This window comes from Mytilus californianus, unplaced genomic scaffold (assembly GCF_021869535.1).
Source record: "Mytilus californianus isolate M0D057914Y unplaced genomic scaffold, xbMytCali1.0.p SCAF_8, whole genome shotgun sequence".
NCBI classification, from domain to species: domain Eukaryota; kingdom Metazoa; phylum Mollusca; class Bivalvia; order Mytilida; family Mytilidae; genus Mytilus; species Mytilus californianus.
In genome coordinates this window covers 62,736,996-62,753,057 of record NW_026262734.1, presented here as the reverse complement: position 1 = coordinate 62,753,057, position 16,062 = coordinate 62,736,996, and the positions used below count along the sequence as shown (strand labels likewise).

The window sequence follows — 16,062 nt, the reverse complement described above, 5'->3', positions numbered from 1 at the left end:
TTCCTGATGAAGGTAAATCCAGAAAAGCGCTTCGGACGCATGAAATTGTATAACGTGTTGTTTTCATTTTTTTGAATATTTGTAGTCCGTTATTTGTTATTTTTTATTTTTTCGGGAATACTAAGAATTTCAATAAACACTAGTTCATGGACAATACCAAATTTGTGAAAAAAGTACAGCTGCTGTAGGTTTTTTCAATAACATCATCCCTGCGTATAATAAGCTGTATGTTTTATTACATTATTCAGCATTAGGGATTTTAATGCATAAATGTAGCATTATTGACATCTATCACGAGTACCAAAGAAATCCGTTAAACCCGAAGCTAGAAGGTGCACATTGCAACCTTGAGAGGATGAACTGCATTGTAAGTCACTAATAAACTAATTTTGATCTAAAACAGTCAATTTGATCTGAACTGGTCTTAAAAGACTGAACAATAAATTATTTAGCTATGTTCAGTACGATAGTTAACTTTTAAACTTATCCACTGCGAGAAATTTGGTACTGTTCATTTAATTTGCATGCAAACGATTCAGATCTGTTCCGGCTATGTTCAGATTGTTCTGTAGGCGTTATGTACATGAACAGGACTATAACACACTGAGTTGTCTGAACAGCTGATGAACAGTACTGGATTGAATGTAAGCCATGTATTTGAAAGGTACTGAATTTCCAACATCAAATATCTGAAAATTAACTTAAACTTTTAACCATACTGAAAATTTTTAGGTTAAGACTTTTCATATAACGTTAAAATCAAAATGGCTATTTTAGGCATATTTTTTTTGCATGTACATTTTTGGCAAAGTAATTGTTTGTGTCATTATTATTCATAATTCAGACACAAATTTGCTTTGTACAGTAACTTTATTCACGGGTTTTATATTATCGAGAATTACTTTTCTTTTTGTGTTTTTTCTTCTCTTTGGTAATCGTATTGAATGCAAGCCATGTATTTGAAAGGTACTGAATTTCCAACATCAAATATCTGAAAATTAACTTAAACTTTTAACCATACTGAAAGTGTTTAGGTTAAGACTTTTCATATAACGTTAAAATCAAAATGGCTATTTAGGCTTAAATCTGTTTACTATAGCATGTAGTTGAATGTGTTAAAGACGATTTTTGTTATGAATTTAAAATATTTTAGTTGTAAATTTCTATGTCATTTGATCTATGGTGGAGGGTTGTTTCATTGGCAATCATATCACATCTTCATATTTGTATATTGTGTATGATTTCTTATCCGCATTCTTTTATATCCTAATGATAGCGTTCCCTTACATAGTTGAGCATGATGAAACTAAAAGTTAGCATAGTTTCCTTTTTCGTTGACTGTAATATTGTCTGGGTAATTACTGATATTTATTTTGATTATTTTTTGGACTTTGTTGTTTTGATTGTCCACGACACATGTACATTTTTGGCAAAGTTATTGTATGTGTCATTATTTTTCATAATTCAGACACAAATTTGTTTTGTACAGTAACTTTATTCACGGGTTTTATATTATCGAGAATTACTTTTCTTTTTGTGTTTTTTCTTCTCTTTGGTAATCGTATAACATCATTCATCAGGTAATACTTTTATGGTCTGATAATTATTTACTCGTATGTTCCATGCTAAGCTTTCACTTGCAATAAAATGGCTTCTTATTATGTTAATATTTCTTTCTAATATTAATCTATGAACTATAAAAAAAATCTTTCGATTTAAAGATATAATAATCATTAAGATGTGAAAAGGATTGAGCAACTGGCACAGCCTATAAAAGCTCTCCATATTATATGTACAAGGTATAAAGCGTATATTAACAACTGTATTTGAAATAATATAAGTATAGTGGAAAATGTTTGCTACTTATGAGCACACACACACACACACACACACACACACACACACACACACACACACAAATACATATTTACAGTATTAATTATATTTAAGTGTGAAGGCTATTAATCGTCAGTTATTCATGTACCTTGAGGCATGTATACATTATTTATAAGTCAGTTTGATAAGCTAGCGAGAAGGATGTTTTGGCCTTATAATGAAAACAAACGTATTGTTCCTAGCAAACCGTGGAAGAAATAGCAAGTTGGTAAGGCTGCAATTGATTCTCCGTCTGTTTGTTTCTCTCTCTATCTACAAATGTGTTTTTATATATAAAAACACATAGTGCTTAAAAAGTCTACATATTTTATCTGCTATAGCCGTTTTGTTAAAAATTATCCAAATATCTAATCCAACATTGCCGACATAGCTAAAATAGAATATAGGGGTAAATTCACGTTTTGCATGTTATCTTGAAAATTGCTATTGAAAGAGAAAATCCAACAACTCAAGATCTATAAATAAGTCAATTCGGCCAAAAATGTTTGTCGACTTCTTATATGAGTTATAACTCTGAGTGGACTATTTTTTTTATTAATTATTGCATGATTGCTTATCATTTCGAAAAAAAAATATGGTAGATAGAGAGAACAGCTAGGAATAAAAAATAATCAACAAGACAATAGCTTTGAATACTAGTAAGTCAATATTGCTAAAACCGTTGGTCGACACTTTAAAGAAGTTATTGCTTTTAAATAACATTTTTTTACGAATACTTTGTGTTGTTTTGCCTTATATCGTGCAACTTTTAATGGATAGATCTAAAGAAAGTTAAATTGATAGATCTAAAGAAATCTAAATAGCAAAACTGATCTACATATATTAAATCAGCATTGCCCAAAATTTCCATAAACTCCTTATAGGAGTGAATGCCCTTAAATGACTTTTTTTATTATTTTTTATCATTTTATCTTCAAAACGATAACAGATCGATGGAAACTTAAAAAAAAATCCCATCAAGGATCCAAGGGACAGGATCTATAATTTGTCAAGATGGCTGAAATTTTTAGTCAATTCTTTAAAGGAGTAACTGTCCTTTAATGTTTATTATATCATTTTGTTTTGCGTTTTTGCATTTTACCTTGAAAACTGTTCTAAATCAAATGCGATAGATAAAAGAAAATATTGATTAACAAGACAAGATTTGCAAATAGGTCAGCATAGATAGATCTTTAGAACGTAATATATTGATGTACAGAAAGTTATAGCAAAAATGATCTACATATGAATCAACATTGGCAAAAATGTCCGTCAAATCCTTATAGGAGTTAGTGTCCTCAAATGCCATTTGTGTACCTTTTTCTGTCTTTGGCAAACACTATAGAAGATAGAGAGAACCTTTAAACAAATAAAAGTAAAGCAATATAACAAAATACCGAACTCCAAAATAAATTCAAAAAGGGGAAGTCCATAAAAACTGACAAAATCAAACGCCATCAACCAATAGGACGAGTGAAAAACAACTGTCATATTCCGGATTTGGTACAGATACTTTCCGAAGAAAAATGGTGGGTTTAACCGGGTTTTATTGGTAGATAAATCTCACACAAAACATTATCAACTAAACAATAAGATTTTAGTCTTCGATGTTGGAGACTGGCAATATATTGATGAAGATGCACCTATACTTAGGTGAGTGACACAGACCTCTAGTTTTTTTCTTTTAATTATATGCTTGAAAAAAGCAAAAAACAAAAACACCGAACTCCAAGGGAAACTCAAAACAGAAAGTCCCCTACAATTCGACAAAATCAAATGCCCAAACACACCCAACGAATGGAAAATAGCTGTCACACTTCCGACCCGACACATGCATCTCCCCATGTAGAAAACGGTGGACCAAACGGGTATGACAAAGTTAAGTAAAAGTTCATCGTTTCATATTTTGGAATATACGTGAAACATAGTGAAGTTCAACATGGTCAACAAAGATCATCATTCATAGACAAATATCTACAAAGTAGCTCAAAACCAGACCCTACAGCCTGGTACGTAACATTTGTCCATTGTAAAATTATCTTCTAGTTCCCTTTTTCATTGTGATTGTGTATGTATTAATCAAAGGTTGGAAAACAGGGATTTTCACTGCACTAATTAAATAAACAAAAAAATAACAATCCTTAGGGAAACCGTTAACTGATTAGCCTAATATATCATGTATATATCGCTTTCTTCTGATGAAGGTAAGCAAACTTGGTATCAGGATAGTAATGTTACCGGTTGATAACCGAAAAAATATCTTACATTCGTTTAGTCATGTTTAAATTAGACCAATTGGAGTTATAATCGTTTGTGGTCAAGTTCCGATAAGGTATTATTAAACATGCAGATAAAATAGGGATCAAACCTAAGCAAGAAATCCTCTTGATGTGACAACGCCAATTGGAAATTGGCTCTAAGTTTATGTGTCTTTTAAGAAAACGTACGAGAATGAAGGTGAACGATATCCCATATTTCAAACCACGTGAAACTATCGTTAACATTGAAAAGTAAGATACCATAAAACTGTAAAACACGAACTACTAACTATATAGATAAGTTTGCACAGAAATTATACATCCGGTTATTTTCATTTCATTTTGATATTGAACACCAGGAATAGCATTTCAGTAAGCTTCAATATGTCCATAATTAAACAACGTTGGTCGTGTTCTAGAGTAATGCTTGTATGATTTACCAAATGTTGTAAATTAATCCGACCGGACATGACTACGAATTTATACATTCCTTATATCCAAACGGATTGATGCCCCTCTTTAGCATTGATTTTGTTGACGGAAGGGCAAAATACTGTTTGACTATTTTCATATATCCAAATTATTTCCTATCAAAATAGGAAAATAATATGAACTGCAACATTCTCTGAACATTACGATTATATTTCCTATGATCTGGTAGGTAATTCTTCGATTAATAAAAGGTTATTTTCATTTGTAAGCAATGCTTCGATACAGCTGCGTGTGGACTGTTAGTACTCTAAGGTATTATTAGCCCAGTTTATAGTTCTTTGACAGTGGCATACTTTATAGCATATAGTTCTAGAATTTTTTCGTTTAAACACCCTCAGGCAAAGTTGACCTCAGATGGTTTTGGTCATATAGCTGCTCATGTATTTATACGCTATAAGCTTTCAATATGTTTGCTCTGATCATTCATGATAAAGGTAATGCCAGAAAATCTCTTCGGTTGTACCACATATTTCAATGATATTTCCATTTATAAGGACGAAGTCTTATCTTAATAATATTTTACCCGAACAGTTTCGGAATATACATGAATATAATACGCGTAATGCCTTTCAACCTATTGCAGCAAGAACAACATTATACTCTAACTATTTCCTCTCCTCAACAGTGAAATCCTAGAACTAGCATACTTTTGAACTACTAAATAGTTTGTCCTTTCTCGCATTCAAACATTATTTTAGAAGTAACCGTGAAATTAAGCCTGTATTTTATTATTGTGGTTCCCGGTCTAGTCAAATATATCATACAAGAATAAAAATGAACTGTAGCGGACTCAACAAACACCTCTATGACAGAAACTTGATACAATCCCCAAAGTGTTTTTGTGGAGACCCTGAAACAACGGAACACTACTTCTAAAAATGCAAAATATTCAATGAACCTCGTCAAAGACACATTCACTACCTACATTTTTCTATCAGAATTTCCAATAATGTCTTACTTTTTTTGCTCCGATAGACTAACAGTAGAATAAAATACACTTGTATTCAAAGCTGTGCAAAATTTATTTTTTAGTAGCAATCGATTAACATTCACAATCTAATAATTCTATTTATTCACTCCTCCCATGTATAAAGAACAATTATTCCTTTCTTTAATAACACTCTCTTTTATCTAAACACCTTTCGCCCCCTTCCTTTCCTATTTTATATATATATATATATATATATATATATATATATATATAACAAAAAGTAAAATCACAAAAATACCGAACTGCGAGGAAAATTCAAAACTGACAATCCCTAATCAAATGGCAAAATCAAAAGCTCAAACACATCAAACGATAAATAACAACTTATAATGTACTTTCTTTATGTTATTGTATTCACTGACTGTATTTTGTTACGTAAGTATTCGTTTGCAATTCAGCATGTAAACATAGTTTCGTAATTTTATTTTTGAATTTATTGAGACGAATTTATATAAGAGCACTGCTCTTGTTTACCAATCCCACTTATTAAATCACATGTATATTTCGTATCTATGTCTTTACTCTTGTAGGTATACATAACAATTTCTTTAATAAAATATGTTTATGCTTAGTACTAAGTCGATACTGCTACTTGTTGATTGTTATGTCCCAAAGGTATTATAATTAGACATAAGAAGATATGGTAACTCTCCATCCAAGTCACAATTTATAAAAAAGTAAACCATTAAAGGTCAAAATACGGCCTTCAACACGGAGCTTTGGCTCACACCGAACAGCAAACTATAAAAGGCCCCTAAAATGACTAGTGTTAAACCATTCAAACATGAAAACCAACGGTCTAATCTATATAAAAAACGAGAAACGAAAAACACGTATGACCCACATCAACAAACGACAACCACTGAACAACAGGTTCCTGACTTAGGACAGGTGCAAACAAATGCAGCGGGTTCAAACGTTTTAACAGTCGCCAACCTTCACCCTAACCTGAAGTATTAAGAACAAAGATATAATGAACATGTGAAAGCTCTCTCACAGGCAAACAACTCATAATTGTAAATTATAAAGGCATACACAACAAGCACGGGGACACATTCTACTGCATCCACACAGCACGAGCAACAAACCCTGCAGTTCAGTAGTCAGAGTTTCGCCACTGACATGACTGATATAACTTATAAAACACATGTGTTCAACTTTCCGTTAATAGATTAAGATATTTTATCGAAACCAAGGTTCTATCTTTGTTTAGCAAACTTAACTTTAGATAACTTTGGCTATTTGTTCAGGTGCTGTGTTTGGTCATATAGAAACGCAGTATTTTGGCAACCCAAGACGTTCAATTTTTTTGTCTTGAACATTCCTGATGAATGAAATTTCAGAAAATCGCGTTTTATTTGTACTAATTCCAACTGTGTCGACACCGCTGCTGGTTGACTGTAAGTCCCCGATGGTATCATTAGTTCAGTTGTTAAAGTTTCGCAAATGACAAGATTTATAACGTAATTCCTTCCTACATTTTCCGTTAATAAATTTAGAAAGAATTTAGAAACTTAGGTTTCAACTTCATTAGGCAAATCTGACCTTATATGGCTATATGTTAATGTGCCTTTTAGTCATACAGAACTTCAAATATTTATACACCCTATGCTAGACCATTTTGTCTTTTATATTTTAATCACTTGAAATCAGAACCGTCATAAACAACACAAATGTAAAGAATGTAGTTGATATTCAGTTCTTCTGAGACAAAATATACGAATATAACATGTATAATGCTTATTGAAAGTACCAGAAATGTTTATATTGTCACATTTCGAAAATAGAAGTTGCAACGGGACCTCTAACCTCCAACAATTAGTTTTGAGAAAATTGAATTAAATAAAGATCAAGAAATGTATTTAAAATTGTTTCTGGTCAAAATTGAAAATGGAACTAGAAAAATTTAAAGTGATGAAAAGTATTTAAACTTAGTCGCAGTTGTGTAAAGTGTCGAAAAAAAAGTTTACACCCGTAGGAATGATCGAAATATTAATCTTAACCACAAAAATGTTCGGTTAAAGACGAAAAACAGTAGACATCTAGGATTTATGCCACAGTAGTTTTGCACATGTCAATTTGAAAATGCTTGATTAATGCATACTGTAAATTTAGAAATTATTGTGAGGTTTTTATTATTGCAAATAATGCGATGGGGTGAGGATCGCAATAATAAGAACTCGCATTCTGATATCTGATACATATATTTTTAAGCAGATTTTCTAAATATCGCAAGTATTAATCTTGGATTCTTTCCAATTCTTCAAAAATTGCAAATTATAAATGCATTTAATTATATCTGCATTTACAGTATATAAAATATGGTGGAAAGTTCACTACATGCTCTAAAGAGCATGTGTTGTTCACATAGGTCTACGTACATCTTCATCACTGGACTCCATCATTATAGACTAGAATAAAATGAATGACAAAATTCACTTTTTTGTTGATCTTGAATTGCTGATTATTTTTTTCTATTTACAGTTTCTCTCTATCTTCTAAATTTTTCCAAAAACATTAAAAGGGTTCAAAATAGTCATTTAAGGGCAATACATCCTAAACATGCTAAAAGAGGACAACTGACAATTTCATCTATGGTTGCCTTTTTGCAAATTTTGTCTTGTGATCATATAAAATTTGTATCCTTCTTTCTAACCTATAGTTGCTAACATCTACGTCATTTGGTCTCTCTGGTGAAAAGTTGTATCATTGGTAATCATTCCATATCTTCTTATTTCTATAAAAGAACGAAACCTATGTATAAATTGTCAATAAAGGGCAATTAGTCATATAGGAGTTGACTGACGATTTCGGTTTGATTGGCATATTTGTAGATCTTGTCTTGCTGATTTTGTTTTGCAATTTAAACATAGTCTTTCTACAGTTATTTTAACGATAAAAGGCAAAAAAAAAAAAACAAAACAAAAAAAAAAAAAAAAAAACAAAATCTGGTAAAAATCATCCTTTTAGGGCAATAACCTCTATAAGAAGTCAACTGGCAATGTCAGAAAGTTCACTTATTGGTAGATCTTATTCTTAATGATTTTTTGTTGTATTAAAATTGTTATCTATCTTTTTAAAGTTTTCAAGATAGAGACAAACACGCAAAAAATTGTCATTAGAGGGCAATAACTCCAATAAGGAGTCGACTGATAATTTGGCCATTTGACTTACTTGAAGATTTTTTTCTTGCTAAACAATTTTGGTTTTTAAGTTTCTATTCATCTATTATATATTTCAGGTTTATAGCCAAAAAAGCATAACATTGGTAAAATTCGTCATTTAAGGGCAATCACTCCTATAAGAAATCTTATAATTGATTGTTGTTTGCTTAACGTCCAGTGTGAGAAATTGTATAACAGTATTGATGTTAATAGACAGTAGATTTTTTTTTGCCCTGTCAGATTTTCTCTATCTATAGTAGTTTTTCCGAAATTTAGACATTTAACCCCTATGTTCAATTTTATTTTTGTGCTGAGGCGGCGTTAAGCAAACTCTTATCTCTTCTGAATTAATCAATCAATCTATTTTTAGACATGTCGGCAATGTTGGTTGGACATCGGACATATTTTTAAAACTGAATACTCCAATGAAGATCTGGGCCATCTCTTGTCTAACATAAGTTGGTACATTGTAGTTTCAGAGTAGATGATTTTTGTTAACAACGACAACGGACGACAGACAATGGACGCCAAGTAATGGGAAAACTTACACAAGTCCTTCTGGCTAGGTGAGCTTAAAATAAAAATGTTTAAATTCATGGTATTCAACGTCAAATTTGCCAACAAGGTGCAAAATGCTCTGAATGAGACATTGTCCCAATTTTTGTTTCAGCTACAACCACTTAACAAATTGAGATCTGGCCAGTTATGATTGGTTTTCTTATAAAGAAATTAAAACAATCATAGGTAAGATTTATTAATACTGAATATTTTGGAATGTATCAGCTTTCAAGTCATTCATTCTTTTATGTGAGTTTTGTTTGTTCTGCCATAGCAATTTTGAAATTACTATTTATTTCGTCATCTTTAACATAAATATTGATATCTTCTGTCTGAGGTCTTTTGTACGTATCAGTTTTAAAGCAGACACTGCAGAGTTCTATAAAAGCACCTAATATCAGTGATAAACCTGAAAAAAATTGAAATAAAACAATGTAAATAATGTAGGTACTGTAAGCATACAATACATGTATATGAAAATTGGAGGTCAAATATTGAATTGGTTTTATTAATGGAGGTTGGTTCCGGAGTACATGGTTTTACCAAATAATATGTAGTTGAACATTTAAACCTCTATTCTTCTGTTATAAGTGTATTATTTTCGTTCAGTGTTTATAAATAAAACTATTGGATCCATTTGTAACCAAACTTAATTAACTTTGTGCTTTTACTTATAGATATAAGAAGATGTGGTATGAGTGCCAATGAGACAACTCTCCATCAAAGTCCCAATTTGTAAAAGTAAACCATTATAGGTCAAAGTACGGCCTTCAACACGGAGCCTTGGCTTACAACGAACAGCAAGCTATAAAGGGCCCCAAAAATGACTAGTGTAAAACCATTAAAACAGGAAAACCAACGGTCTAATCTATAAAAAAAACGAGAAACACTTATGAACCACATCAATAAACGAAAACCACTGAAAAACAGGTTCCTGACTAAGGACAGGTGCAAACAAATGCATAAGGTTTAAACGTTTTAACAGGCGCAAACCTTCACCCTAGCCTGAAACAATAGAGAACAGCACAACATAGAAAGACACACTATAAAATATCAATTGAAATGGCTTAACTCAATCAAAAGACATATTAACAAAAACAAGTAAACATACACTGAACGAATAAATTTGATCTATGACACAATGTAAATACAAAATTAATAAAAAAGGGAGTGAGATGTAAAACAATATCAGAAAGACAACCATAACATTGGACAAAATGTCACCAAATTAAATAACGTACACAGGTAAATAAAAATAATTATGTTGTAAGGTATACATGGAGTACGGAAATACTTTATACAAAATAAATAATCTTGTTGTTCATATTTTTTTATTTTATTAAGTTTTATTTTTTCTTGGTTAGTTACATTGTACTTATTTTCTTAAAATTAAATTACTATTGTTTTTAATTTGATTGGTACTATTTGTTCACATGGCAAAATGTTTTTTTTTTTGTTCAAATAAAGGTATTTTGCAAGAAGGTGAATAAAGACATATGAACTGGAATTTTGTTTATACTTTCTTATGAATTTATATCAAACTCTCAGTTTTTCGTATGAACTAAATAACCAGGAATCTGTTCTGTATAAACCCTTTGTATTTTTTATTAGATGAACGTTATAACTGGTTCACTTTGTTAGTGCTGTATGCGAAGAAGGATGCATAAAATGTATTAACACAAACAAACCAACTCCGCCGTAAGACTACCGTTCACTTGCCTTCCAGTCGTTATTTCTTGTGTTGTTTGTTTGTGTGACAGTTTTGTCTCAGTCTAAGTATGTCATATATTTCACTTGTTTTGTATTTTTCTTGACATCACATTAAATCACGTAATAAATGTTGTTACAGCGGTGTATTTCAAGTGACAAAGTGTTAATTATAACTTTGATTATAAAACTAAAAATATAATGCATAAAAATACAATGCATACTTCGAAAAAAAGAACAAACAAATTTATAAAAATATTATAAGAAAGACAATAAAACAAGCTGACACGAGGTAAAACATCTATCATTCTAAGAATAGATTATCAGTTTCCTTTTCCAATGCAACATCCAATAAGAATAATAAGAGTAAGCAAGAAAATATGTTTAAATGAATGTTGTCATGTTACATATAGATTCTACCACTGCATCAAGTGTGAATTGTGTGATACGATATTTCTCCACTCGAGACAATTAGATTTTCAAATTTAAACATTTAAAATTTAACTACAGTAAGAATTAAGAGTTCCAAGTGGTGAAGTTGAAATCATCCCTTCGTAAACGGACGCCATCACGAGTTGGTTGACAGTTACGGAATATCCGTTTCACAGATGATAGCGGATATGTTCCTAATGTCGTAACTACAATCCCGTCCCCTTTTCCCGAATGTGACCTACCGAATTAAACTTATTACCGGGTTTGTACTTAGATGAGCAACACGACGGGTGCCACATGTGGAGCAGGATCTGCTTACCATTCCGGAGCACCTGAGATAACCCCCAGTATTTGGTGGGGTTCGTGTTGCTCAGTCTTTAGTTTTCTATGTTGTGTTTTGTGTACTATTGTTTGTCTGTTTGTCTTTTTCTTTTTTAGCCATGGCGTTGTCAGTTTATTTCCGACTTATGAGTTTGAATGTCCCTTTGGTATCTTTCGCCCCTCTTTAAGAGCAATAGTTGTATGCCTGAACTTATTGACATGCATATTTAAACATCCTTACCTGCTATTACAAAGGAATCCGCGTAGCTTCCTCCATTGTCAATTATAAATCCTGGAAAAAGAACGGGTAGTTATAACGTAATGTCGAATCAGCTGAGTAATCAACTTAATTCATAGAAATGAATGTAAAGGAACAATGATCAGTTCTTTGATAGTTTCCGTCAATTTTATTCAAAACTTAGACCATGTACGATTCAGATCTCTAGAATTATTTTAGTTGTTTGTTTCGTTTGATTGATGTCTCTTTACCGTCATATCACATCCCCTGTTTTATTCATAATAAAAAAAAAAAATGAGAAGATGTGGTACTATTATAAGTTATATGGGCAGTAGTGAACCGTATAACGAATTTATCGCACGCGGGACTTTTTCTGCTGCGTTTTGTAGAAAAATAAACAATGAATTACAACAACATTAATAGATTACGTCACCATTAACAGTAGACGTGACGTCATGAACCCCTATGAAATTTACTAACCCCCTACGGATCCATAGGGGTTCACCACGTGACGGCGTAAAACCAATCACAACGTGATAATTTACCCGCGGTGCGATAATGCCTATTAGACAACTCTCCACCAGATAAGTGTATCTGAAACTACTAATCTACATTTTTATCATTGGTTTGGTTTTGCATGATTGTTAATGCCGAACGTACCATCTGCGTTATTCAGTTCTGACGTGTTTTAATGATACATTTCTATTGTTTATCATCGGGATCTGAAACTGTTGTATTTAACTTCTTTAGGCAAAGTTGATACAGGACGAATTTTGCTCCACTAGTATTTGGACCCTACTGGTTACGCAACACCAATCCATTTTTATATCTTTTGACTTTCCAAACATTTGACTCAAGCGTACCTGATGAAGGTCATCCAAGAAATGCATGTCGGGCACATGGAGATCGCTCACATTACTATTGCCGCTGATGTACTATGAGATACTTGGAATACCATCTACCGTCTACAGAGGCGGATTTAAGGGGGGCAGGGTGCCCGCCCCTCCCCCCCTTTTGTGGGAAAAATTTGGTTGATTATATAGGGAATCACTGAAGCATGACTGGAGCTGGCCCCTCTTATGCAGTCAGTGCCCCCCCCCCCCCCCCCCCCCCCCCCCGTTATGAAAATTTCTGGATCCGCCACTGGTCAATGCTTCAGTTTTTGTGTGATTTAAGGATACATATTGTCTCCAGAAAAATCAGATTATAAATAACAGGAAACAGTAGTGAACCGGTATTCCGTTTTGAAGAAGAACATCGAGAGAATAACCAAACAAATGGAATGAGAAAAAATGTATCAGCAGGGTATGCGTCTCGTTCAATGGTACGCATGAATCGCTTTACTAATGCTGACCCAGGTAAAAAAAAATCATGTAAGGGAATATGTCACATGGTAAAATTTTGTATAAACCCACTCCTAGATTGTGTGAGAAACTAACAACAGAAAGTTTTGAAGAATAGATAATAAACTGATTGAAAACAAAAAATGTCCATTCACACTGTTCAATTTCAAGGGAAATTCTATCCCGTCGATTCAATGGCGATCGAATGACATATAACTGACTTGATGCAGACATTTACATTCAATCGCTGATTGTTTGTTAGTTCCTAACGTCCAGTGGCCAATATGCATGTATGTTCACGGCGAGAACAAATAAACAATAAATACAATAAGTAGTTTCAGCAAGGTATTTGTCTATTGGGGTGAAGGGCAGCAAACTTTGACTACAACATTCAAATTAGGGCATGTCGGAAAGACACCTACCGACCTATCAAAGAGCTGTAGCAAGGGTTATTCAACGTGCAGAGAGATTGGCAAGAGACATCGGTTTTAACTTCACCAATTCTACCAGACGGGGCTGCGTATGTGTACATCCTGCACAGCCAAACGGACGTCCAATTTTTGAAAGTTTTTTTTAAGTCCAGGTAACCATTTTTCTATATCATAGTCAACCGTTGGGTTCATTAAAATTTCAAACTAAGTATGCATCTTGTCAGAGGATGACGGCTAACAGATTCTTAAAGTGACTTTGTAATTATTAAACGCGTAATGGCAAATGAACATATACTATTGAACCTGGACGTAGCATGGAATACTCCTGCATATGTGTTTTATTAAAGGTCTCACACAGAGCGTACATGCCGAATGTAACATCGTATTCATGCATCCCTCATTGCCAATCTGATGCTTCCACAAAAAAATGTAAAGGCTAATTTTGTATCTGCAGGAACAATGGTATACTTTCATACAGGATATGATCGACGCGCGTTGTATTTCTGCCTATTTTTAAGCCTCGTACCAATGAAATGCATTAAAGTCAAATTAAGATTATTTCATATATACATGTACTCGACTCATATAACGTTCTTTAGCATGAGTTGTGTTAGGGCTATTGAATGTGCAGAAATTCTTGAAACATATTTGTATTATAGTAGCATGTAGTCATCGCCGCAAATATGGAAACTAGAGGAGTTATAGACTAGGAGAGTTTTTTTTTGTTTTGTTAGGACGAGTACGGTACAGAAAATCTTGAGCATATTAGTAACGTAGCTATCGTCGAAAATAGAAAAATATAGCTTGTGCATGGAGACTAAAGACGAACAAACTACTTACCTGCTAATGGTGGTCCTATTAAAGTTCCTACTCCTATATATGCCATTACATAACCTGTGCCTTGTGCGACGTGATTAGGACCAGTCAATCGTAAAACAATAGTGTTAATGACTACGTAACAACTCCCAGAATTGGCTCCTAACAGTATAGAATAGAATATTTTCGCGTAATGTAATTTTATAAATAAAGGCAGTAAAATAGTAGCACCACCAAGAATGGAATATGTTCCGAAGTAAACTATATCTTCGCTAACATCCTCACTGTTTGTTGCCATTCCTAATAACACTCTGCCAACACAGCTAGAAATACCTGCTATAGATAAATACCAAGACACTTCTATTTCCGTAGAACTATTTTCCATTGCGTATGTTGGAAAATGTAAGTAAACAAGGAAAATTCCTACATTTAGAAACACTCCAGATATACACACACAAAGCAATGGTATGTTTTTGACAACCGTTAAATCACATTCACAGCACTTTTTATCCAATGTTCGTTTTTTAGTTCTTGCAATTCTGCTCGAAACTTCCAATCTTGAAGGACGCAGCACTGCTCCAACTACGCATGCGTTAAATGATAGTCCACCAAACAAAAGGAAGAATCCATTATATCCATATTCGTGATGTATCATCTGGTAAATGGGGCTTAATACAAATGGACCAATTCCACATCCTGCCACAGCGATTCCGGTTGCTATGTTACGCTTCTTTTCAAAGTTAAAAGCTAGGACAATATATCCAGTTGAATACATCAGACCTACTCCAAGACCTACGAATGATATATCTAATAGTAGATACATATAAACACCAAATATTTCATATATAAAAGTCATTTCACAATTATTTAGAACCATAAACCAATAGAACGACGTCATATTAATGTACGGAGACAAGTATACGAAATATAACTTAGGTTAAGTGATAGAATCTGTTAAATATTCAATGGAAAATGACGATTGCAATGTTCCAAATGGATATGGTGGGAAATTACACGAGGCAAATTTAAGCAACTGTTTTTTTTTTGTCTGTTTTTTTTTTAATGTACAATGTATCAACTGGTCAGAAATAGTAAAATGTGTACAGAATCAGTAAAATGTTATAGTCATCCATAATAAAATAAAATGTCTTCTTGAAATTGTTTTCATTAAACTAAGTGATATAATATTATAATATTTTGATTGTTCATTTTTGGTATATATATTCCAGAATTTTCACATATCGGGTGTCGTATCTTCATCTTCGTTTCATAAGTTTTTGTAGTCAGAAAAAACGCAGTGTTTTATAAAATACGGTCAATGTTGTAAGATTGCTCCCGGCTGACTTGGGGCAAACAGAACTTTGTCTTTAGTTTTTTATAGTTGTTTTGTGGTTTTTATATCGGATTACTTTAGCCCTTTTCAACTGATTTATATA

The 16,062-nt window shown here is 32.8% G+C and overlaps 1 protein-coding gene across 1 annotated transcript in view; it reads right to left on the bottom strand.

The window, feature by feature from the left end:
- Nucleotides 1–9,439: 9,439 nt before the first annotated feature.
- LOC127711552 (monocarboxylate transporter 12-like) overlaps nucleotides 9,440–16,062 on the bottom strand; it is a 157,591-nt gene continuing 150,968 nt past the window's right edge. The window contains exons 3-5 of the mRNA XM_052217639.1: nucleotides 14,651–15,418; nucleotides 12,040–12,090; nucleotides 9,440–9,747 (exon numbers count right to left, since the gene is read on the bottom strand). Of these exons, the coding sequence (XP_052073599.1) occupies nucleotides 9,584–9,747; nucleotides 12,040–12,090; nucleotides 14,651–15,418 (983 nt within the window). The 3' untranslated portion in view covers nucleotides 9,440–9,583. The remainder of the gene's footprint in view (nucleotides 9,748–12,039; nucleotides 12,091–14,650; nucleotides 15,419–16,062) is intronic.